The sequence below is a fragment of the Panthera onca genome, chromosome C2, assembly GCF_046562875.1.
Source record: "Panthera onca isolate mPanOnc1 chromosome C2, mPanOnc1 haplotype 2, whole genome shotgun sequence".
Classification (NCBI taxonomy): domain Eukaryota; kingdom Metazoa; phylum Chordata; class Mammalia; order Carnivora; family Felidae; genus Panthera; species Panthera onca.
The window spans coordinates 12,756,807-12,782,561 of NC_138347.1; the positions used below are offsets into that span (position 1 = coordinate 12,756,807).

Sequence of the window (25,755 nt, forward strand, 5' to 3'; positions counted from 1 at the left end):
CAGTGAAGATGAGTGAGCAAATTTTTTTTTAATTTATATGTGTTTTATTTTTTTGCCCTTCCCAAAGTGCATAAGGAGTAAGTATGCTGGTGAAATGCACTAAACATCTGCAACATCTGGGGCTACTTCCTCGTGCTAGCCGGGCTGCTGCAGGCCCTGGATGATGCATGCCAGTGCCCCCTCGTGTAGCGTATCTTGACCCAGTCACGCTTCCTGCTACACGTAAGCAGGCTTTTCGAAGGCACTTGTGGGTCCGGGTTGGTTTGAGTTCACCAGGCGTTTGCTGACGTCCGGGCTACAGTTGAGAGGTTCTGTCTCCCGGGAGGGGTCCCTCCTCCTCGTCCCTGTTGTCAGCTGCTGCCGTGGGGGGTCCCCATCGAGACCCGGCTCCCAGAAGAGAGCAGGGTGGGTCTGCGGGGCAGGTGGGGCAGGGCGGAGGGGCTGCCGGCCGCAGCCGCCGCTCAGGGCGGGATGCTCTGCTGCCTGGCTCCTTGCCCGAGCCCGGGGGAGCCTGTGGGGTGCCTCCGGACGCAGAGCGGGAGGTTGAGGCCGCGACTCCAGGGGCGTGTTGGGTGGTGCTGGGTGTTGTTCCTGTGGATAGAGCAGATGGGAGGCAGGCATCAAAGCTGGCGAGAGAACTTACTGGATGCTTTCCTGTTACACCCCGCTGCCGGCCCAAAGCCCGTAGAGAAGGCACGCGGGGCAAGGGCACCTCGGCCAGGGGAGCAGACCCTGGGGGCGGGTCAGCCGGCTCACAAAGGTCACCCCTGTGCAGAAATGGAAGATGACAGGCAGTGCTTGACGGTGACCCAGACCCTACGCTGACGACTAGTTCTCTCTGAGGTCACGTCTCCCTCATGTATCTGTTCACGACGGGGAGCGGGCAGGCCGGCCTTCCGTCCGCCCACAGGTTTGAGTGTAGAGCTCAGGTACCTGTGCCTCCAGCCAACTGTATCTCAGCCAGGAATCTGCTCTCTGGATGCCTCTCCTGAGCGCCAGGGGCAGTGGGCACGGCCGCCTGACGTGAGCCGGCCCGCCCCGTCCCGCCTGCCCTCCGTCTCATCTTTGATGGGGGACCGTGATCGCCTCTTAGGTGTCATCAGGGTGACGTGAGGTGATGCGTGGCCGGAGAACTAGTTTCAACTAGTTGCAATCCTGACATGAATGCGGAGGCTCAGAGAGGGGGCCTGAAGGAGCAGAGCCCTCCTTTCACATGATGCCGGCAGACTTGGGTTTTTTTTTTGAGGCTTGAAAGAGCACCTCCTCAGGGAGCAACCCTGCGTCTGTCTCCCAGATCTTACTGAAGACCCAGGTGGCTCCCCTGAGCCCTCCCTGTCTGTTATAGTGTCTGGAGGGTGCTTTCTCTGGTGCCGGGGAACAGCATCATCCATTTGCCCTGTAAAGTTGCAGCCCTGAAGACACCCGGGACCCCTCAGCCTCGGCCGCCTGTGTGCCCACTGGGCCGGGAAGCTTTCTCTTGCAAACCGTCCCTGGCACAGGGCTGGCCACGAGCCACCTCAGAAAGCTGGTTTCGTTCATTTATCCCCCAGGTACCTCTTGGGGCTATAAATCTGCCCAAATTTCACGTGAGTGGTAAAAACTAGAAGAAAAGGACGGAGGTCTGCATTTGCTCAGAAGCTGGCCCGGCCTCCTCCCGTGACCAGAGGGAACCGGAAGTGACTTGGTGAGTCACCCCTGGCAGGGCAGGGTGGAGGAGGGAGACGGAGCCCCCTTGAAGCTGGTCCGGGCGTGCACAGATGGGCAGGTCCTCCCTGAGCCAGCGGCGGGACGCCCCCAGGTGGCGAGGCTGCCCTCTCGTCTTTCAGGGCCTTCCCGCTGCCTGCCCCCTCCTCTCAGAGCAGCTCTGCTCATCTGCCTGCTGCTCAGCATCCTGTGCCGGCTCCCGGTCTCCACTCCCCAAGACTGCCTGGCCCATGATGGTGTCCAGCCCCAGTCTTCGCCCGGGATCGCTCTGCTACCTGACCCCACGTTTCAGGGGAGTTTGGGCAGCCCTGGTCCCATCAGCTAAGGCAGAGATAGGCAGTCCCTTGTTATAGGGTCCCTTGTTAGGACAGTCATTTTAGACCGCAGTAGCCGTTGGGGGCAGATTAAGCCAGAAGAGGAAATCGGATGTGGTAAGCCAGTTGTCTAGCACAGGAATTAACATCTAATGAGCTAGGGTCGCCTGGGTGGCTCAGTCCGTTGAGCATCTGATTTCAGCTCAGGTCATGATGTCACCGTTCGTGAGTTCGAGCCGCACGTTGGGCTCCCTGCTGTCAGCACAGAGCTGGCTTTGGATCCTCTGTCTCCCTCTCTTTGCCCTTCCCCCGCTCGCTCCCTTGCTCGCTCTCAAATATAAATAAACATTTTCAAAAAATGTGTAACGAGCTAGGTTAATTACTAGCTAATTCTTGGGGCTCCTAGATCTTACCGAATTTAACCCCTAAGGCACATAGTAGGTATTCAATAGCACATGGTGGTCATAGATGCCTAAGTTTGGGTCCCATTTTCCTGGTGAGTTGTTTGGCAAGACCTAACTGGCGTGTGGGGTCATTTAGGCTCTATTTTCTCTAACAACTTCATTGAGATACATACAGTAAAGTTCACCCATTTAAAACCTAAAACTCCAGATCTTCAGTATATTCCCAGAGTTACACAACCATCAACACAATCTGCTTTAGAATATTCTAGATGTTTCATAGCAATGGAATCAGTCATACAATACAGGCCCTTTTGTGTCTAGCTTCTATCCCTCAGCACAGTGACTCTGAAGTTCATGCGTGTTGCAGAAGGAATCGGTGATTTATTCCTTTTTGTGGCCACATAACATTCCGCTGCGTGGACGTGCGGCCGCTCGCTGTTTAGCCACGTGACTTACCTGTACACGTGCCGCCCCCCCCCCCCCCCCCCGCACCCTTACTCACCTCACCTGCGAGGACCCTGACCAGGACATGTAGAGCAGGATGAGGAAGAGAAGCATGACGAAAAATGCCAGGCTCACCCAGAAGGCAATGACAATCAGATCTGCGGGAGGGAGAGTGCATCTCAACGTCACTGTGACACCACCAGAAGCCCATGGCGAGGGGACGTGAGGGCCCCCGAGCAGCGTGGAAATAGGGCCCCGAGTGTTGGCATTCTCTCGTCTTCCGGCCTCTCAGCAGTGACCACCGGGAAGGTTTTTCCACTGACAAGAACCTTGGGAAGGAACAGGCCGGCAGGGAAGCGGCCTTTTCCCAGAGCAACTAGCTTCAAGGTCCCATTAGGGTGACCGTTGAGGGAAAAGCAGTGAATGAAGGTGGGTGGCACCCCGTGGATTTGCTTTTTCAGCTGCTGCTGCTGTTCCCCTCCTTCCCTTTCTCCCTCAGAGGGGGAAGCAGGGGCTGTGGGCCACTCATGTGACAGCCAACGTCCCCTCTGCTGTGAGGGCCGCAGGGGACTGTGGGGACCGCTCCGTTAGAGGCCGCTTCAGAGACCCCTTCGGAGTCTAGATTGTGGTGCTGCAGTGCTCCTGTGGCGGGCAAGGCAGAGTTTTTCCCCTGGGCCTCCCTGGCCCCTTTCTTTCAGGGGAAAGCACCCACTCAAGCCAGGCTCTGCCAGGGGCTGATGAGGATTCAGACGGGACCAAGCTAGCACACTGGAAATTGCTGCTGATGTGGGAAACTAAGGCAAAAGAAAAGCTAAATTCCCTTACTGCCTACAGCCCATTGATAAGTCCTTGAGGCAGACAGACTGATCTTCCTCTCAGAACTCAGTTGCCTGGATGATGACCCTTCGCTAAGGGGCAGAAGGTAACCTTAGCTTAACATTATCCTGACCCCCAGGATCCTGTAAGTGTCCTTTCACATAGAAAAATTCCTTTGGAAACTTCTTTTATCTCAACTCCCCCCCCCCCCGGCCCCCCCCCCAAGATATATGTTGGCAATCATACTCCAAGCTTATGGCCCCCTGATATACATCTGAAGGATCCCAGGACTGAGTTTCTACTAAACACTAATGACCTTTTCCTAACAACAGCTAAGGCCTCAAGGTCCTGAAAACCTTGCTTCCAAAATACCTTAGAGACTTACGTTATCCCTAACGCCCTCCCAACCTGAGGGTGTATAATCAGTCACTCGCCACAACCCCACTGCAGCTCTTTCTGCCCCAAAGTCCTGGCCCCTGTGGTCAAATAAAACCACCCTTTTGTGGGGCACGTGGGTGGCCCAGTAGGTTAAGCGTCCGACCCTGGATCTCGGCTCAGGTCATCATCTCACGGTTCAGTTTGTGGCATCGAGACCCGCATTGGGCTCTGAGCTGACAGCACGGAGCCTGCTTGGGATTCTCTCTCTCTACCCCTTCCCCACTCACACCTTCTCTCTCTCTCTCTCTCTCTCTCTCTCTCTCTCTCTCTCAAATAAACGTTAGAAAACACCCTTTTTGCACCCAAGACATCTAAAGAATTCTATCCTTGCCGTTGACTCTGAACCCCAACGCTTCAAACCACATCACCAGCCGCCTCTGTCCTGCACGCCCCTCCCCCAACACGCTCCTCTGAACTCCAGTAGTACTTCCGATGATACACCTGCCTGCTCCATGTTGTATTTTGTTAAACAAAAAGATGTTTATGAATGGGTAAACAAATGAGGAAATGAACAAACTGAATGAATGAACGAATGAATGAATAATGGGGTATTAGAGATTTGTGCATCACCTCCACGAATATGGAAGTAGAGGCCCCAGGGGTAAGTAATGGTACCTGGAGTAAGGGGTGTCCCCTGTCCTCTCCACGGCCCAAGACAGGTAGAAGGAGAAACTGAAGGCCCATCGATCTTAGACCTTAACAGCATCAAAAAAACAGTCCCAAGGAAAAGATGCCGTACTTGCCAAAGGAATCGAGCTCCCACTGCCTTGTAACAAGGCATCAGTAGCTTGGCCTTCACGCTCCAGAAAGACCAGGACAGCAAAGACCCCCAGGCTCCCACATGCTCTCTCCTGTCTGTCCTTGAGCTGAGAAACTGACGGGGGTGCCCCTGAGCGCCGACCAGGCTAAGGAGGCGTGTGGGCTCCTGGGAACTAGGGAGCGAGGTTGTTACTGTCTGTCCTAAACTGAAGGACTTTTGGGAGGAGCCTCTGAGTTTCTCAGCATTCCGTGACTGCTCACCGCACATTATTCTATAACACCTGCTGCAGCCCCACTGGCCAGTCAACATTTATTTTATAACTACCGCAAAGTATGACAGTATAAATGCTTTCAGAAGTTTGGGGTTTATTCCGTAAGGGTGTTTTATTTTTTTTATTTATTATTATTTTTTTTACATTTATTTATTTATTTTTGAGAGACAGAGCACAAACGGGGGATGGGCAGAGAGAGAAGGAGACACAGAATCCCAAGCAGGCTCCAGGCTCTGAGCTGTCAGCACAGAGCCCGACGCGGGGCTCGAACTCACAAACCGCAAGATCATGACCTGAGCCGAGTCGGATGCTCAACCGACTGAGCCACCCAGCCACCCCAGGGGTGTTTTAGATTTAGGCAGACCCCACTGCTCTTTCTCCTTCATAAAGAGAACATAAGGTTGGAGATCTTCAGCGCCTATATGAGTGCCGTCAGGGCCTCTAAGAAAACAGCTTCAGAAGTTTGGCAGCTGAGACCCACCCCCACCCGCCTCCCCTTCTCCTGGGCTCACACTTGTCCGCTTGGCCCTTGGTCATTATCCCCACATACTGAGCAGAAAATGAAGCGACACCTTTCGCAGAACACAGTGTCTTCAGAGAAGTGAAATTGGAATTTTTTTCAGACCAGAAAGGCGATCAGCAGCTATTCACCACTTCCTGTACTAAATTCTCTTTCGTTATGGTCCTGTTGAAAAGGGTGGCCAAAAAAATAAGAGTTCTTGTTCCTCTCCCTGCTGAAGGTTCAGCCTTAGTGCTCGGACAGAACATGTTGTTCCCGGACAAGAGCTGTCATTCCCCAGTGTTGGAATTGTTTAAACATCACTGAGCTTGTTTTTACAACAAGGAGCACCAGGCTGGCTTGACAACAATACTAGTCCAGCCGTGGAAAACTTCCCTTCCCTTTCCTTCCCCTCCCCTTCTCTTTCCCTTCCCTTTTTCTCCCCTCCCCTCATTTACTTCCTTTTTCTCCTCTCCCTGTCCCTTCCTTCCTTCCCTCCTTCCCTTCTCTTTCTTTCTTTCTTTCTTTCTTTCTTTCTTTCTTTCTTTCCTTTCTTTCTTTCTCTCTTTTTCTTTCTTTTTCTTTCTTTTCTTTCTTTCTTTCTTTTTCTTTCTTTTCTTTCTTTCTTTCTTTCTTTTTCTTTCTTTTCTTTCTTTTCTTTCTTTCTTTCTTTCTTTCTCTCTCTCTTTCTTTTTCTTTCTCTCTCTCTCTCTCTCCCTCCCTCTCTCCCTTCCTTTCTTCCTTCCACCACACTGGCAGAATGAGGGGACTTAGGCATCCACAATTAACTGACAAGAAGAGGCTCTGATGGCATGGTGGGGCATCACACTGGGGAATTTCTCATCCCACCTTGGAGCTGACAGCTTAACCTGATCCAAGTACTTCCTACTCATAGCAGGCACCTCAGTCTCGTTAGATTTTGTTAACTGCTAAACCTCAGCTTTAACATTCCTTCAAATACTACTAACATTTGGGTCCCAGAGTCCTGGTTAGAGATTAACTCCAAGATCTTTCCCTTCTTTGGAAAAACAATGGGGTTAAGGGCCTGAGCTCTGGAAGTGGGTAGTTTTGAATTCAAAATCTGACTTGGCCATTTTCTAACCATGGGGTCTCAGGCAGTCTGGGATTTTTACATCTCTAAATCTGTCTTCCCATCTGTTAAAGGGGGATGTTAGTGTGTGTTATGTAGACTGTTAGGTGAATTAAATAACATACCATGTGTATGTAATGCACATAGCACAGTTCCTTGTTTAATGGTTTTGAAATGATAGGTAAATAGAACTAAAATTATTATTTCTGTTAAGAGAGTAGTGTGGCAAGTGATATCTCTGTGATTCAAGCTCCACTAAAATCAAGTGGATACCAGTAAAGGTAATTGTGGTATATAGACTGCTGGTTGTCAATCCTAATGTTTGCTCTCAGGTGCTTTCATAGTCATAGAAGCCCTACCTTTTGCTGCCTGGGATAAAGACTACATTTCCCAGATGCCCTTTCAGCTAGATGTGGTCATGTGACAAGGTTCTGGCCAATGAGCTGTGAGTAGGGAGTTACTAGGAGTCCTCCTGCAGAGACTAATAGATTTCTCATGACCTTGTATCCCTTTGCATTTCCTTACTCCATTTTGCTGGCCAGAACATGGATGTGATGATGAGGGACATGTCTGGGGGATGGCAGAGCAATGAGCTGGAAGGAAGGTGCTTTCTGAGGATCTCATGGACCAGACCCACAATGCTGTCCTGCAGACTTTTAGGTGAAAGAGAAATTAACCTCTGTTTTGTCCGGTACTCCGTTAATTGTAACCAGTTTTCCTTATTGAGTCAGTAGAAGGAGCCAGCTTTTTAAACGAGCATATCAAAACTTACAAATCCAAATGAATGCTGACATTCAAAATAATCATCCTCTCTCTATCATAGAGTCATATACATTTTTCTAAAATACATGTCTTGGGACACCTGGGTGGCTCAGTGGGTTGAGCAACCGACTTCAGCTCAGGTCATGATCTCGCAGTTTGTGAGTTCAAGCCCCGCGTCGGGCTCTGTGCTGACAGCTCAGAGCCTGGAGCCTGCTTCTGATTCTGTGTCTCCCCCTCTTTCTACCCCTGCCCTGCTCACGCTCTGTGTCTCTCTGTCTCTCAAGAATAAACATTAAAAAAAAATAAATAAAATACATGTCTTGATTAAACATTTATAAACACTTATCAAACATTCATAAACACTTCTAAATTATTCTTTTGGAATTACTCTCAAGGACACACACACACACACACACACACACACACACCAGTTTTGCTACTTTGTAAAATCGTATTTCCTTTTCAACACCCAGGTGGTATCAGTCAGCTCGATCCATTCACCTGATTAGTTTATGGGTGATTCCTAACTATTTCCCAAAAGCAAATCCACCCTCGAAAGATATACATAGTTTCACTGTGGACGTTCCATAGAATATACTGTCACTACCAAAGTCAGTTCCAAAAGAAGAGTCCCAGCAGTTTTTGAACAATAATAATATCATTCAAGTGTAGCGCCTTCAGTTGGGGCTACCTTGATGGGAAAATCGTTACGAAAACAATCTCATATCTCTGTTTAAAAATCACTTTTTAAAAAATGTTTAATGTTTATTTTTGAAAGAGAGAGAGAGACACACAGAGTGTGCTCAGGGAAGGGGCAGAGGGAGAGGGAGACACAGAATCTGAAGCAGGCTCCAGGCTCTGAGCTGTCAGCACAGAACCCACTGTGGGGCTTGAACTCACGAACCCTGAGATCGTGACCTGAGCCGAAGTCGGACGCTTAATCAACTAAGCCACCCAGGCACCTCTAAAAATCACTTTCACTGCTTATATCATGCCCATAACTGACCATTTGAAGAAGATTTAGAAGTCTCGGTGAAAGTTGTAACATGAAATTGATTGCTCCGAATGCCAGAAGAGAGTTCTATGTAAGTTGTTTGCTCAGTCTTTTCACTGAGCTCTCTGCCTTGTGTTCACAAGAGATTGGTTGGTGGCCTGTTTCTGTTCTTCCTCTCCCAGCTGACAGGGCAACAGGTGAACAGACTGCCTGATTATCGAAGGTGCCAGAGCTGGTGCATCAGTGGAAGTCCATACGGGCTATGACAAATTTTTTCCTAAGCCATAATTAAAGGAAGAAGACATATTGACCCAAGAAGTAAATAACACAGTGTGAAAGCCAGACCCTACCCAAGGGAAATCAGTCCATCTTGCTACTCCGTGCAAGGGAGCATTCGAGCGAGATTCATCGCATTAGAATAATGTGTGTGGTCGTTGTGAGATTGCTATATGGGACTGGTTTTCTCCTAAGCTTAGCCTCTGAAAAGGGGACAGATAGAAAAGCAAACATATAATTAATTCAAGCAGAGGCCCAGGAAACAGATTTGCATGCCCCACCTTTCTGACAGCATTGGAGAGATTCTTAACCTTTCCCCGAAACAGAAGTCACATCTGTAAAGTCACAAGGGTGAAAATCCTTGTGAAGTCCCTGTAACAAAATCATACCAGATTTCAAGCTAACCCTGGGAAAGAGGAACCCAGATTCCTCAAGTCAGCGCTGAATTCGCCATTATATATATACGTATATATACACGTATATATATATACATATATATACGTGTATATATACATATATATACACGTATATATACATAATATATACGTGTATATATACATATATATACACGTATATATACATAATATATACGTGTATATATACATATACACGTATATATACATAATATATACGTGTATATATACATATACGTGTATGTGTGTGTGTGTATATATATATATATATACACACACACACATATATACATATATATATATATCTCCCTAGGTATTTCCAATGATCTGTCCATCCATGATGGAATAAACTCCAGTATATGGGCATGAACACAAAAGTCTTAAAATCCCTCCTGCTTATTAGGTATTTTCCCTCCTGTGTCACCTCCTTCCCTACTTGGCACAGGAGTGAAACTCAGCCTTCCAAGGTTCAAGCGGCTGCCCCAGGCGATCTTCCAGAAGCTTTGCCTTTGTCTCACCTTAAAGCATCCCTAGCTCCTGGCTCCAGTCCCAGCATCTTTCTGTCTTTGATGTGAACCTCTGCACAAGTGAAGCTTTCTGATCTGTGTTTGACTGGGTTGGAGATCCAGCCCAGAGGAACTGGCGAGGAGAGAAAGGTGCATTTGTCAGCAAAGAGGCTCGCCTGCTCTCTGCGGTGTGACCTCTGTCCTTCCTCACCCGGACTCACGCTTACCTTGCCCCACCTTCAAAGCCAGGTCAACAGAGCCTCCCTGAGACACCCTGACACCGCCTTCTGCTGACCATTACAGATCACAAGAGTGACATCGTCATAGCAGCAGCACAGCGTGCGGGTGATGGACATTTCTACTTTTGCATTTTGGGTTTTTTTTTTTTTTAAGTGAACTTCTTTGAATTCAAATACCGTGGACACACAACAGGGGAAGAAGGTTTTTTTCTTCCCAAGTCCACTGCTTGTAATAGCAAAATCCTGGAACCACTCTCAGTGTTCAAAACCGCACATTTTTAGAACGTCGTGCATTTATTTTTTTTTTTTTTTTCAACGTTTTTTTTTTTTTTATTTATTTATTTTTGGGACAGAGAGAGACGCAGCATGAACGGGGGAGGGGCAGAGAGAGAGGGAGACACAGAATTGGAAACAGGCTCCAGGCTCCGGGCCATCAGCCCAGAGCCCGACGCGGGGCTCGAACTCACGGACCGCGAGATTGTGACCTGGCTGAAGTCGGACGCTTAACCGACTGCGCCACCCAGGCGCCCCGAACGTCGTGCATTTATTTACAAAACTTTGTGAGAGAATCTTTCACAACACAGGAAAACAACATATTGTGAAGTCAATAAGGGCAAAGTATAAAAAAGCATACACAGCCAGATCCTACCTGAAATCTACAGGGGAGACGGGATGTTCACAGTGGACTCTGTAGAAAGGCGGTGCTATGGATCGAATGTGTCCCCCCACCTCCCGATGCGGAAGCCCTGATCTCCAGACTGGTGGTAGTCGGAGGTGAGGACTTTGACAGGTGATTAGGTTTAGAGGAGATCATGGGGGTGGGACACCATGCTGGGATTAGTGTCCTTACAATAAAAGGAAGACTCTCTCTCTCCCTCTTTCTCTCTCTCTTTCCCTCTCTCTCTCCCACTTCCCCCACTCTCACCCCCTCCCACTTCCCCCCTCCCTCCCCCACTCTCTCCCTCCTCTCTCTCTCTCTCTCTCCCATTTCCCCCTCCTCCTCTCCCCCAGCCCCTCTCCATTCACATCCACCAAGGAAAGGCCATGTGAGCCCAACAGCAAGAAAGGACGTCCTCACCAGACAGTGACTCTTCTGCCACCTTGACCTTGGACTCCCAGCCTCCAACACGGTGAGAAATGAATATCTGTTGAAGCTCCGCAGTCTATGATACTTTGTTATAGCTGCCTGAGTAGACTAAAATAGGCATTGACTACTTGAAATCTGGTTTGGGTTTGCTTACCTCCGAGGGATTTCCTTTAGAGACGGTAGATGGTCCCCCACAGCCCTCACTCTGTCTAGGAGGGCAGCCGGTGCCCTGCCCTCCAGTGGAACTGCGAAGAGGCCGCTCAAGGGCACTCTGCACGTGTCTTTTGCAGTTAGTGGGGCACAGTGGACTGGAGTCTGATGATGTGTGCTCGAGAACATCTTAAAAGCAAGAGACTGGGCCATCAGTGTCAGCAGAGTGGAAGGAGCCAGCCTCCGGCCGTTGAGGGGCAAAGCTGTGTCCCCGAGGGCCTCAGGGGAGGGTGCGGGCTGAGTGCCAGCCCAGAGCTGGCCCAAAGGCTCACGTGCATGAGCACGGCCTGAAGGGGAGTCGGGCCTCTCACAGAGCGGGTCCAGGCGGAAGTTGGCCTCAGAGCACAGGGTCCCGAGGATCGTCCTACGAGGCCAGCAAGAGAGAGCACTGCCTGTGGTGGGAGATCTCTTGCAAAGCCGCCGCCAGGAGAGAAGGAGCCAGCTTGTATCAAGGACGCCCCCGCCTGGATCAGTGCCAGTCAAGTTGGAGGGCAGGGAGGCCAGTGGGGAGGCCAGTGCAAGAGTTCAGCCAAGAAGTAACGACGGCTACAGAGGAGAATCGCTTCCCCACCCTCAGGTCATGGGGCTGGTGACCGTCATCCCAGGGAATGCACAAAGGACACCCGTCACACGGGCTGGTATGAGGAGGGGCGGCGAAATCGACAGGAGCAGAGTCCCCGAGCCAAGTAGCGGGCCCCCCTTTGTGGACACGGCTGACGTACATCGATGTCCTCCTCACCCTCCAGGGCCGCCTGTGCGGGTGTGTCTGTTGTGCTGACCGGCTGCCGTCCGAATCAGAATCTGAGCCGCCTCACTGGCAAACCCCCTCGCCCTTTCTGCCTCTCACCCCACGCCATCCTTGACGCTCCAGGGAAGATGTGTCACCAAATAGGATGGGGCAGGTGGCTGGGGAGGAGGAGCTTGCTGAGGAAAGAAGGAGGAAGCGCTCCTGCCCCCAAGCCAGGGAAAGAGGAAGTTCTCGCTTTGAATGAAGTTTGAAGGCGGTTTGGTTTTAAGTATTTTTGAAATTGATTTCATCGGCTTAGATCTTTGTTTGGGTAACTAGACTGGCCGGTAGACATTTTTTGGTTTAAGTTTGTTTATTCATTTTGAGAGAGAGCGAGAATGACAACGAGCCGGGAGGGGCAGAGAGAGGGGGACGGAGGATCTGAAGCAGCCCTACACTGACAGCAGAGAGCCCGATGCTGGGCTGGAACTCACGAACCCTGAGATCCTGGCCTGAGCGGAAGTCAGACGCTCAACCAAGCGAGCCACCCAGGTGCCCTGACAGACACATTTTTTTAAAATTTAAGAGTAAGGGGCACTCAGTCGGTTAAGCGTCCGACTTCCGCTCAGGTCACGATCTCACAGTTCATGGGTTCGAGCCCCACGTCGAGCTCTGTGCTGACAGCTCAGAGCCTGGAGCCTGTTTCGGATTCTGTGTCTCCCTCTCTCTCTCTGCCCCTCCCCCACTCAAGCTCTGTCTCTGTCTCTCTTTCTCAAAAATTAAAAAACAAAACAAAACAGAAAAACAAAAACAACAACAAAAAAGAGTGAGCATGAGACCTACTCCAGGGAAAGAGCCAGCACCACTAAGTAGGTTTGCACGAGGGGTCAGAGAAAGAGGAGAGCAGCATTCTGACTGCGCGCCATGAACTTGCTGTTTCCGTGCCGCAGCGTGATGGGTGCGTTTACGCAGATGCGGGAGAAAAAAGACATTGCGACTGGAAGGACGTTGTGACAGGCCAGGCCCAGTCAGGAGGTAGAAATCACACAGCAGGTGAAACGGGAAGTCTAATATGAAAAATTATTCAGAAGGATTAAAGAGTGTAAGATATGAGGAGACTCTACAAGGTATGCTGGGGCTGAGGAGGGAGGGAGGGGGGACCCAGGTGCGTTTGCTCAGGCTGTGCTATGGTCAGAATGCTTGTGTTCCCTTGTCCTCCTATGTCAAATCTTCATGCCCCAGGGGATGGTATTTGGTGGTGGGGCCTCTGGGAGGTGCTTGAGTCATAAGGGCGGAGCCCCCATGAATGAGGTTAGTGCCTGTATAAAGAAGGCTCCAGACAGATTGCCTCACCCCTTCCATCATGTGGGGACCCGGCAAGAAGACGCCAGCTATGAACCAGGAAGGGGCCCCTCACCCCCATGCGACCATGCTGGTGCCTTCGTGTTGGACTTCCCAGCCTGCGGAACCACGAGAAATAGATGTTTCTGGTTTATAGGCCACCCGGTCTGAGGTGTTTTGTTATATTAGCCTGAACAGACAGACTAAGACAGTGGCTTAAGGAACAGAAACTTATTTTCTCACTTTAAAGGCCCATCTCCGGGGCGCCTGGGTGGCGCAGTCGGTTAAGCGTCCGACTTCAGCCAGGTCACGATCTCGCGGTCCGTGAGTTCGAGCCCCGCGTCAGGCTCTGGGCTGATGGCTCGGAGCCTGGAGCCGGTTTCCGATTCTGTGTCTCCCTCTCTCTCTGCCCCTCCCCCGTTCATGCTCTGTCTCTCTCTGTCCCAAAAATAAATAAAAAACGTTGAAAAAAAAAAAAAAAAATTAAAAAAAAAAAAAAAAAAAAAATAAAGGCCCATCTCCAAATATAGTCACATTCTTTTAAAAAAAATGTTTAATGTTTATTTATGTTTGAGAGAGAGAGAGAGAGATGAATCATGAGCAGGGGAGAGGCAGAGAGAGGGAGACACAGAATCTGAAGCAGGCTTCAGACTCTGAGCTGTCAGCACAGAGCCCGACACGGGGCTCAAATCCATGAACCATGAGATCATGACCTGAGCCGAAGTCGGACACTTAACCAACTGAGCCAGCCAGGTGCCCCTACAGTCACATTCTTAAGTACGGGAGGTTAGGACTTCAACATAGGAATTTGGTGGGGGAGGCGGGGGGACCCAGTCCAGCCCATAACCCCAAGGAAGGACATACTTGAGAGAGGTTCAGACCTCCCTGGGGATGCAGTTTGGTTACCGGATAGCAGAGATGTTGGCTGGTTTAGCCAGGCCTAGCTGGTTTGGAGCTGCTGGATGAACCATAGACAACCCAGATGACCAACAACCGTAGTGGGGTCCCCCCCATCTGGGCTTGCAACTCTTCCCCCGACCCACCGGCCCCAGATTGCCCCGGGGCATTGGTCTTTCCGTCAAGATGGCTGCTGAGAGGTTCTTGCCACCGCGAGGCCCAGTCTCAGCGGGACCACGTCCTGGGCCAGTGACCGGGGCTGTTGGCCCTGCATGTCCTCACACCCTCACTGCCGACCTCCCAGCCCCAGCACGGCCGTCCTGCTGCGCCCCTGCCAGGGCCCCCTCCTGCGAAAGCTTCACTCCCGGCTCACTCTTAAGGAATTCCATCGTTGATCACGGGATTACAGTAAACTGATAACTGACACAGGTGCGCATCATGAAAAGACCAGTATGTACAAGAGCTGCGTACCTCACAGCAGGTGATCTGTTCATTCTGCAGAGACTTCTCGTGTGCCTGAGATGTGCCAGGCACTGCCTGGGAGCTGGGGGTGGGGAGCAAGACAGGGAAGGGTTCCTGCTCCGCTGGAACAGTCTGGTGGGAATCTGCCCACTAATCGTGCCAAGTGTCCTGGGACGAGTCCTAAGGGATCAGAGCCTGGAATTTAAGTCCCAGCTCTGCAAATATTTTACTAGGTGACCTTGAGCAAATCACTTGGCTCCTCTGGGCCCCGGGACCCCCACATACTTTTATTCCCATGTCTGGGATACCATAGCACGCTCATTTATTTAGGCAGTCCCCTCCTTCCTAGACTGTCACCTCCTAAGGGTGGAGATCTTTCCAATGTTATGCTTCCAGATCTTTCCCAGATCTTTTTTGCATTTTTGCAAGATTTGGTTGTTGAGTGAATCGCGAGCAAAAGCAAGAAGGTGGGTCAGGAATGGTGTGTTTCTAGTATGGTGTGGAAGTGGGGCTAGCTGAGATGAATGAAACACAGAATGGACAGCACCGAGTTTCAGAGGACTACTAAGACAAAGTGGGGAGCTTAGACTCTGAGAGGGCAGGGGCAGGGAACAGCGCAATGGGCACATGGTTGTGCTTGGGGTCCCTCCTACACAGTAACACCATGGAGAGTTGCACAGGTTGTGCGCTGCTCAAGGAATTCCACCTGGATAGGTGTGATTAACTGTGTCCCCACAGTAGGAGCCTTTTTCTGATTTCCCTAAGATCTGGGGGTAGTGGCAGCGTTGTTCCTGTCTGTGGGACTGGAGGGAGAAGAGGGGAGTTAATATGACCATCCGATGTGCCTCAGTTCCCCAAGATGCATCCATGGGACAGTCCTGTGCCAACCTAGGGGCTTGGTCACCCTAAGGAGAGTGAAACTAGGGAAAGAAGGAAAGAGGTTGAGAGAGATGACAGTGGAGCTAGAGAGACACAGAAACCAGGGGGAGGAAGGAGGCGAGCGAACAGGGTGACTTTTCCGAAGCAGCTGTTTTGGATGACGGTGGATGCCGGGAACCCGAGAAGGGGAAAGTGCTCACGAGTTTGAGAAGTTTGGCAACCGGAGGTGAGAGAGAGGGACTTTTGGCCGATGGTCCAAGAGGGCAGCGGGGATGCAGATCCGTGTGTGTTTCAGACACGGATGAGGAAGCCGGTGGAAAGAAGCTGGAGGAGGAGAAGTTCCCCCGGGCTCCGCTGAGGGGCTGTGGGGACACGTGACGGCATTTTGACGAAGTAACGAGTGGACACCCCGTGCGGGACTCCCGGGCCGGTTCACCTGCGCACATCCATCACCCCTGTGACCAGGTCTCTGCCACGTCCTGCTGTGGCGACTGTTCTGACTCCACACCACGCACTCCCAGTCCTCATCTGATGACCCTCTTGGTTTACGCTCCGTGATGGTTAATTTCGTGCATCAGCTTGACTAGGCGAAGGGATGCCCAGATGGCTGGTAAGACACGATTTTTGGATGCGTCCGTGAGAGTGTTTCTAGAAAAGATTAGCATCGATTCGGTAGGCTGAGTAAGGAGATCTGCCCTCACCAGTGTGGGTGGGCATCGGCCGAGCCGATGAGGGCTCGAATGGAACAAAAAGGCAAAGGAAGGGCAAATTCTTGCTCTGTCTCCTTGCACTGGGCTATTTTCTCCTGCCTCTGGACACTGGTTCTTGGGCCTTTGGACTCCAGGACTCGAACCATCAGCTCCTGTAGTTGTCAATCACCACCGGCTTTCCTGGGTTCCCAGGCTTCCAGGAGGCAGATGGTGGGACTCGTCAGCCTCCCTAACTGCATGAGCCAGTCCCTATAACCAGGCTCCTCTTATCCGCATCGGCGTACCTCCTATTGGTTCTGTTTTTCTGGAGAACGCTGACTGATACGACCGCCATGCCGTGGGAGTTTACATCTCTGGTGTCAGGAGACTATCAACCTCCGGGTTGTTTTTGTGGTCTTAGCTACCTGCCGTACATTTCTTTCTGCCACAGAAAGCTCTGTAAACTGGCCAAGGGGCCTGCCTCCCAAGAGGGTCCTTGTCAGAGTGAAGACTCCGTGAAATAAGCCACACGAAAGGGCAAACGGCGTATGATTCCCCTTCGGTGACGTACTGTCTTTGTCCGTTCAGGCTGCTGTAACAAATCATATACACTGGGCGGTTTAAATCACGGGCATTTATTCTCTCACGGTTCTAGGGGCCGGAAGTCCAAGATCAGGGTGTTGGTGGGTTCCGTTCCAGGCGAGAGCTCGCTTCCTGCTTATGTCCTCACGTGAACGAGGGAGAGAGAACAAGCGCTCTTGTTTCTTCTCAAAAAGGTACGAATTCCACGGTGGGCCCCCGGCTTGATGACTTGGTCTAACCCTCATCACCTCCCAAAGGCCCCGCCTCCAAATGTTATCCCACTGGGGATTCACGTTTCACGTGAGTTTGGTGGGGTGGGACCCCGGACTCAGTCCGTGGCAGATGGTCAGAACAGTCAGATTCATAGGGACAGAGAGCAGGAAGGTGGTTATCGGAGACGGGGGGGGGGGGGGGGGGGGGGGGGGGGGAGTGGGCAGAAGGAAAGGGGGAGCTGGTGTGTAACGGGTACTGAGTTCAGTTTGGGGAAGATGGACAAAGTTCCGGAGATGGGTGGTGGCATGATGTGAAGGCACTTACTGCCGCCAAACTGTGCCCTTAAAATGGCCTAAATGGTCACTTTTGTGTTGGGCACGTTTTCCCTCAATTAGTAATAATATAAAAAAGAGGGTCCTTGTCAACATGAGCGAAATGTTTAAAACCCTGCCAAACTGCCCAGAGCGCGGGTTTGTTGTCCCCAGCCTCCCAGCAGGCTCAGGGTCCTCGTCCTTCCCAGCCGCGCTCGTCCATCCACTGGAGAGGGTGGCCCCTTGCCGCCCGCTGGGCTCTGCCTGGTAGTCACAGTCCCGGGGAGGAGAGAGGTCACTCAAGGCAGGTCTCAGTTTCCCCTCAGGACTTATCACAGACGGCATGTGTGTATATGTGCGGGCAGGCACATTCTGTGTTTTGAAGACACAGAAAAACCCTAAGGCGGCCAGGCACCAAAATGCTAACCCTGATTTTTTTTTTCTGAATGGTAAAGTGCAGTAATTTACTGTCTGAGTCTTTTACGATGAGCATATTAACCTTTACGACTTACATTTTAGAAATTCGAGGGGCACCTGGGTGACTCGGTCAGTTAAGCATCCGATTCTTGATCTCAGCCCAGGTCACGATCTCATGGTCACGGGATGGAGTCCCTCGTCGGGCTCTGCACTGACAGCGCGGAGCCTGCTGGGGATTCTCTCTCTGCCTCTCTCTCTCTCTCTCTCTCTCTCTCTCTCTCCGCCCCTCCCCCACCCAGGCACGCGTGCCCTCTCTCTTTCTCTCAGGATAGATAAACGTTCTTGAAAAGCTTGAATGATAAAATGTTCCAAATTCATAGAAATACACAGAGCATGTATCTACCAAGTATTTCCTCCAGATCCTTTTTTTAAAAAAGGATATTAAAAGGGGCGCCTGGGTGGCTCAGTCGGTTGAGCGTCCGACTTCGGCTCGGCTCACGATCTCGCGGTCCGTGAGTTCGAGCCCCGCGTCGGGCTCTGGGCTGATAGCTCAGAGCCCGGAGCCTGTTTCGGATTCTGTGTCTCCCTCCCTCTCTGACCCTCCCCCGTTCATGCTCTGTCTCTCTCTGTCTCAAAAATAAATGTTAAAAAAAAAATTAAAAAAAAAAAAAGGATATTAAAATGTTAAGGGCATCATCCACGAACTTCCTACCCCGACACACTGGGTATCAGTGTTTCCATGTTTGCGCATTGAGTGAGTGTGAAATGGAACCTCGGTGTCCTTCCCAGGGCGCCCCCTGAGTACTTGTGAAGGTGAGCGTTTTCTCACGTTCCTCGGCCCTTTGCGTTTCCTCTTCTGTTAACTGTGCTCTCGTATCATTTGCCCATATTTCTATTGGGTTTTTTTTTCTTGTTGATTGATGGGTCGTTGTTGACTTATGAAATAAGAAAATGGCTTCCATTTCAAGGGGCAAAAAGGATATTTCCCAGGTAGTTTCCAAAATACAAGGGAATACACCAGATATCCCCCTGCCTCAGAGCCTTTGTCTTCGGAGTTCCCGTGGCCTGGAAGGCTCCTCCCAGAGACGGCTTCAGGGCTTGGTCTCTCACCTGCTCACAGGACATCCTTGGGGGGCCTTTACCAACCGTGCGATTCCTCTTAGGGCCCCACCCTGGCTCCCTGGCTAGCCTTCCTGTTTTATTTTGCCACCTGCCATACTTTTTCTTGTTTGTGGTGGGTGGAAGGCTGCTTTGAGTTTTCAACACTTTTCTCGCTGCAAGATAGGTTCTAGTTCCCTCCTCTTGAATCTGGCCTGGCCTTAGTAACTTGTTTGCCCCAAGTCACAGAGCTAGAAAGTGGCAGAGCTCAGATGTGAACTCCTGCCAGGTGGCGCAGGGCTCCACGCGCCCGGCCTCTGATCCGTGTGTCACTGCCTCCCGGCCGGTCCCCAAACACAAGCTAGACATCTACCCATCCGGGACAGAAACACCCTGGGGGAGTATTTTTGTCTAGCCTCAAACTCCTTTTCCAGAGAAGGTGGAGATTAAATTCAGAGAACACATGAAGGCTGAGATACAAACAGAAATCAAGGAAGCCAGAAGGAGTACCTCTCTCCGTGGGTGTCAAAGACTCCTGACATCTAGGCTGTCTGGGGGACCCAGTGACTGGCCTCCCCCCGGGACAGTTTCCTCACTGAGATGGTCTATATTGCATTTGGGAGTTTGGGAAGGCGTTGCTTTTTTTAAAGTTTATTTATTTATTATTTTGAGAGAGAGAGAGGTAGAGAACAAGTGAGGGAGGGGCAGAGAGAGAGAGAGAGGAAGAGAGAGAGTATTCCAGGCAGGCTCTGCACTGTCAGCAAGGAGCCCAATGGGGGGCTCGAATTCACAAACCGTGAGATCATGACCTGAGCCAAAGTCGGACGATCAACTGACTGAGCCACCCAGGCGCCCCAGGAAGGAGTTTCCTCATTTGTATGCCCAGCAGGCTATGAACTTTCTATCTCTAGCTCATGTGTGCAAGAAAAAGTATTTCTTTTAAAACCTCACACACAGCTTAGAGAACATCAATCACTTTCTCCAGAAATGGACGTTGTTTGTGGGTAATTACACAGGGCAGGAGGTTGAGACTGTAGGTTCGAAGACTTTGAATGAGCAAAGAGGGCTCCCACTCAGAGCAGGGGAGAGGGCTTTGGAGCCCAAGTGGTGACCAAGCGGGAAGTCTGGTGTACAAAAGGATGGGGGTGTCTGAAGCTAACAGCATTTTATTTAATTCAGGTTAAAAAAAATTTTTGAGAGAGAGAAAGAGAGCACACGTGTGCGTGCACATCCTAAGGAGTGGGGGAGGAGCAGAGAGGGAGAGAGAGAGAATCCCTCCAGGCTCCAGGCCCAGTGCAGAGTTGAGGGGCTTGATCTCACAAACCACTGAGATCATGACCAGAGCCTAAATCAAGAGTCTGACGCTTAACTGACTGAGCCACCCCGGCGCCCCTAATTCGTGTGAATTTAAAAACAACCTTCCCGAATACAGATTTACATTTTGTCCAGACCAATATGGATCCTGAAGGTCTGAACTTCTGACCATACATATCAGTGGGCTTCTGTTTCAACCCTGCCACTTTCTCCCTGTTACTGTGAGCTGTCTGTGCAAAAATCTGCTTTTTGATTCGTGAGTCTATACCCCGCATCAGGAAACACACACCAAACCTATCGTCCCCCGCAAAAGCTTTGCTACCAGGCTGGGGACGCAGCCAACATGGATGGGTACCCGGACTCCTGGAAGCTGTAAATGAAAATGGAAACAGGTACACTTCCTAACAAGACATTCTAGACAACTTTCTCCAAGGGCTCTGCCGGGGACCTGCTACCTTTTATTACCGATAACATCCAAATGGATTTCAGTTTTGAGCTGATGCGTGAACAAGTGATCTTGCTTTTCACAGGAAGAGCATCGTGTTCCTTCTAGTGACTGCACTTACTTCTTGACAGATTATGTGATCAAAGGGCAGGAAATAGCCGAGGAGGGGCTAGGCGTCCGACTTCAGCTCGGGTCATGATCTCACAGTCCGTGAGTTCGAGCCCCGCGTCGGGCTCTGTGCTGACAGCTCGGAGCCCGGAGCCTGCTTCCGATTCTATGTCTCCCTCTCTCTCTGCCCCTCCCCTGCTCATGCTCTGCCTCTCTCTGTCTCAAAAATAAAAATAAAAATAAAATAAAGAAATAGCCAAGGAGCCCAAGACTTGAGGATGGCAGAGCCCTGAGACTTTTTTTGGTTTGGTTTGCTTTTTCATACTCATTCTCAGCTAACTTGTTATCTTGACCGAGTAGCTGGAATAATCAGAGAAGATTGTTCACAAAGCACCAACTTACCCAAGGGATAGAGACTGGGAGAGAGAGGAGCAAAAAAAGCATGTTGGTTTGCTCTGGTGGTCCTTCCTGAGACCATGAAGAGTAAAATCACTTGGTATTTAAAAATTTTTTTAACGTTTATTTATTTTTGAGAGACAGAGAGAGCGCAAGCAGGGGAGGGGCAGAGAGAGAGGGAGACACAGAATCGGAAGCAGGCTCCAGGCTCCAAGCTGTCCGCACAGAGCCCGACACAGGGCTTGAACTGATGAACTGTGAGATCATGACCTGAGCAGAAGTAAGTCGCTTAACTGACTGAGCCACCCGGGCGCCCCAATCAATTGGTGTTTTCATGGAAACCAGTAAGTCATATATCTTAGGGGTGGACACAGTAACCTCCCCCAAATCTGCATAGAGTGAGAGAAAATGCGAAATCTGCAATTTGAAGAAATTTCACCTAGCTTACAGGAACCCAGGCAAATCACACTCTAACAAAAAAAAGTCTGTCTTAAAAGCATATTCTGGGGTGCCTGGGTGGCTCACTTGGTTAAGCATCAGACGCTTGATTTTGGCTCAGGTCACGATCACAAGGTTTGTGAGACTGAGCCCCAAGTCAGGCTCTGAGCTAACATCACAGATGGAGCCTTCTTGGGATTCTCTCTCTCTTTCTCTTTCTCTGTCCCTCCCTGCTTGTGCTCTGTCTCTCTCTCAAGGTAAATAAATAAACTTAAAAAAAAAAAACCATATTCTAGGGGTGCCTGGGTGGCTCAGTTGGGTAAGTATCCAACTTCAGCTCAGGTCGTGATCACAGTTCATGGGTTCGAGCCCCGCATCGGGCTCTGGGCTGACAGCTCAGAGCCTGGAGCCTGCTTGGGCATTCTGTGTCTTCCTCCCTCTCTCTCCTTCTCTCCTGCTCTCACTGTCTCTCTCTCTCTCTCTCTCTCTCTCTCTCTCTCTCTCTCTGTCAAAAATAAGTAAACATTAAAAATAAAAAATTAAAAACATAAAAGCATATTCTGCTCCCAAATCATCCTAGTTTCTTAGGAGGTTAGTTCCAAACCTCTTACAGAAGATGACAGATAAGATTGTGCCCCCGTTTACTTATAGCTCTGAGGGTCAGGGTCAGGGTCGCGTTTGGGCTCATCTGTGACATCTGCTGGGCGGAGGAAGTGGCCAGAGAAAGTCTCTCGGGCCGGCCCCCAGCCTCTGCCTGGCTGGCTCCCCCCGTCGGGGACTCACATTTGTTGGCTCTCAGCTCCCTCTCGTCCACGGGAATGAGGTCCACGTAGTCCAAGTAGTATTCGTAGCTGTCGGACAGGGTGGAGGCGTTGGTCTGCTTGGCCATGTCCGCGGCGCTGGGAGGGGGCGCATCCGGACCTAGTCAGAGCCCTCGGAGACACCGGCCGACTGATTTCTGTAAAGTCATCCAAGTGTGTCCGTGGGTCTCGGGGCTCAAGGCCTGCCCACTTACTTATCGGAGCCGTTTAGCCGGGAGAAAGGCCAGGGGGCCGTGCTTGACATCTCCGCCCACACGTAGAACTTTCCGCCCTGCTCCTCCTTGACGAAAGTCCAAGACAAACAGAGCCACAGGGCAGGAAACCGGGTTTCCAGCGCGGCTCTGGCTTGCCCCTCTGGGTGAGAACGGGAAAAGGGATACCTGGGCCCCTTGGAAGACAAGATGCCGAACAGCGGCTAGGAAGGCCACTCGCCGTTTGCTTTCCTGCTTAAAAAGTTAATAAAACCCAAATGAAAGGCTGGCGGAGCCCTTGACGTACATTAGGGCGGTTCTTGGTGCTGTTGGGCAATCAGCAAGTCACTGGTTCGGATTTAGTATCTGAGGGCAGGAATTGAGTGATGGCAGCCCTTGAACTCGTAGCCTCTCTCATGCACACAGAGCCAATTAATTGCACCAGAAGAGCCCTCTTGTCCAATTGAGTACACCTTCCAGCTTTTGTTTGCTTGTTTTTTTGTTTTTTTGGTTTTTTTTTTAATTTTTTTTTTTAACGTTTGTTTATTTTTGAGACAGAGAGAGACAGAGCATGAACAGGGGAGGGGCAGAGAGAGAGGGAGACACAGAATGGGAAGCAGGCTCCAGGCTCTGAGCCGTCAGCCCAGAGCCCGACGTGGGGCTCAAACTCACGGACCGCGAGATCGTGACCTGAGCCGAAGTCGGACGCTTAACCGACTGAGCCACCCAGGTGCCCCTGTTTGCTTGTTTTTTAATGTTTATTTGTTTTTGAGAGGGAGGGAGGGAGAGAGAGAGAGAGAGAGATAGAGAGAGAGCGAGCAGGGTAGGGGCAGAGAGAGGGGGAGACACAGAATCCAAAGCAGGCTCCAGGCTCTGAGCTGTCCGCACAGAGCCTGATGCGGGGCTCGAACTCACAGCCCGCAAGATCATGACTTGAGCCAAAGTCAGACGCTCAACTGACTGAGTCACCCAGGCGCCCCCCCCACCCCTTCCGCCTTTTATTGAAGTCCCAAAGAACCAACCAGTCAGCTGCATTTGTTCTGACTGCCTAGGTCGTTTGCCTGGGCCAGAATCAATCCCACACGGATCCAGCTCTTAGGCAATAGGGCCTGAGGGTTCACCCAGCCCTTGGCTAACAAGTGTGAGGGGGTTTCTTCTGGGTTTCTGAAGGGAAGGGCTCTAAGTTACCACTCATTTTTCTAAGAGCCCCGGACACAATCAAGAGGAATACTCCAAATATTTGGAGTGAGCAAGACTGAGTGTGACAGGAGCCAGAGAGTGTAGCCTCCAGAGAATCAGTGAGGAAGTCCAAATTCCCAGAATGACGGGGCCTTTCCCTCCAAGATGCCAGCTGTTTGTTGTTTCCGGTCTACATTCCAGAGCCAAGCTGGGCATCGATAGTGTGCAGCTACCCATCTGTGTTTGCCGAGGACTTTACCGTTCCCCCAGCACGCTACCCCCGACACGACACTAAAAACTTCTGCAGGGACGATAGGGTTGGTGTGTCCGACTTTTAAGGGTGTGTCGAAACAGAAAAACAGTTATGCCACCGGCTCTTCCTCAGCTTGGGTTGTACGTGTTTTGATACTCTTTTGAGCAGTTTGGCGTGTATCTGTTCACGTCACTGTCGTTTTTTAATTTTCTCATTCTAGAAGGTCGGAAGGTTGGAGTCAAGAGGGTTGGCAAGATTGGCAGGTGGAGTGGACGCAGAGCTTGAGGGTAGCCGAGTCAGGTGGGAGTGGTTGCCCTTCTCTCTGCCAGTCCCCAAAGCCTGCTACCTCCTGCTTCCTTCAAGTGTAGTTCCCCAGGGCCCCAAACGACCTCTGGACGTGCCGGGCCCCAGTGCCCCTCCCTGCTCTCCACTCCAATCACATGTATTTGTCATTGCCACCACCCTTTAAAAAATTGTTTTAAATTGAGGTATAACTTACAGTAAATTGAATACATAAATCTTACAGAGCTTGATGAATATCACATACACCCCCCCACACACACATACACTCACACACACGACCATCACATCAAGATATAGAGCATTCCTGGGGCGCCTGGGTGGCTCAGTCAGTGAAATCTCCAACTCTCGATTTCGGCTCAGGTCGTGATCTCACATTCATGAGTTCAAGCCCCGTGCTGGGCCCTGTGCTGACAGTGCAGAGCCTCCTTGGGATTCTCTCCCTCTCTCTCTGCCCCTCCCCTGCTTGTGCTCTCCTTCTCTCTCTCTCTCAAAATAAATAAATAAACATTAAAAACCCTCCACTACCCCCCGCCCAGACCAAGGAAACCACTGTACTGACTTCGATGGTCAGATAGTTTTGCCCAATTTCGAACCTCAACTAAATCTAATCATACAATAATACAGTATGTATCCTTTTGTGTCTGGTTCTTTTATTCAACAAATGGTTACCTGTGCAGTCATTTGTTATTTCTTTTCCATATGGTATTCCATTGTATGAATTTTCCATAATTTATTTCTCCATTTTTCTATTGATGAACATTTACATTGCTTCCTGGTTTTGGCTATTATGAATAAAAATGGACTGAGAACATTTTTTTCCCATGTATTTGGTGGACATAAGCACTAATTTCTCTTGAGTATATATCAGAAGTGGAATTGATAGCTTTAAGGTACAGCTAAATAGTCTTCAAAAGCATCAGTACCGGGGCACCTGGAGGGCTCAGTCGGTTAAGTGTCCGACTTCAGCTCAGGTCATGATCTCACCCTTGGTGAGTTTGAGCCCCGCGTCGGGCTCTGTGCTAACAGCTCAGAGCCTGGAGCCTGCTTCGAATTCTGTGTCTCCCTCTCTCTCTGCCCTTCTCCTGCTCACACTCTGTATGTCTCTCTCTGAAGAATAAATAAACACTAAAAAAAAAAAAAAAAAAAAGCATCAGTACCAATTTACATCCCCACAAGTAATAAATATATGTCACCTTGCAAGAAGAGCTACAATTCTTTTCCTTGTATACACTGAGACTTTGTATCTCCTCCCATCAAAAACACAAAGCATATTTCTCCATCCTTCAAATGTGGGCTGACCTTGTGACTTGTTTTGGCTTTGACTAATACAACTATTAAGAAATTGTATGAGACGCTCCAGGCCAGGGCCTTCGGAAGCCTTCCACGTGTCCACTTTCCCGTGCCCCTGCCCAGTTACTGTGTGAATAAGCTCAAGTCAGCATGCTGGGTGATCAGAGACACGTC

At 50.4% G+C, this 25,755-nt stretch overlaps 2 protein-coding genes across 3 annotated transcripts in view; one reads left to right on the top strand and one right to left on the bottom strand.

Annotated features, from left to right (window-relative positions):
- Positions 1-10,193, top strand: part of URB1 (URB1 ribosome biogenesis factor) — an 84,340-nt gene extending 74,147 nt beyond the window's left edge. Inside the window, exons 40-42 of one of the 2 annotated variants that reach the window (XR_009612476.3) lie at positions 1,551-1,684; positions 7,283-7,400; positions 9,631-10,193. The gene's annotated coding sequence lies outside the window, so the exon portion shown is untranslated. Of the gene's footprint in view, positions 1-1,550; positions 1,685-7,282; positions 7,815-9,630 lie in introns of those variants that run through there. The other variant, XR_009612477.3, reaches the window with a different exon arrangement.
- MRAP (melanocortin 2 receptor accessory protein) lies at positions 13-22,849 on the bottom strand. Its single transcript, XM_060640384.3, is given in 4 exon segments — positions 13-521; positions 524-591; positions 2,925-3,024; positions 22,328-22,849. Coding segments are annotated over 4 exon segments (579 nt in total). The 5' UTR covers positions 22,434-22,849; the 3' UTR covers positions 13-216.
- Positions 22,850-25,755: the final 2,906 nt, after the last annotated feature.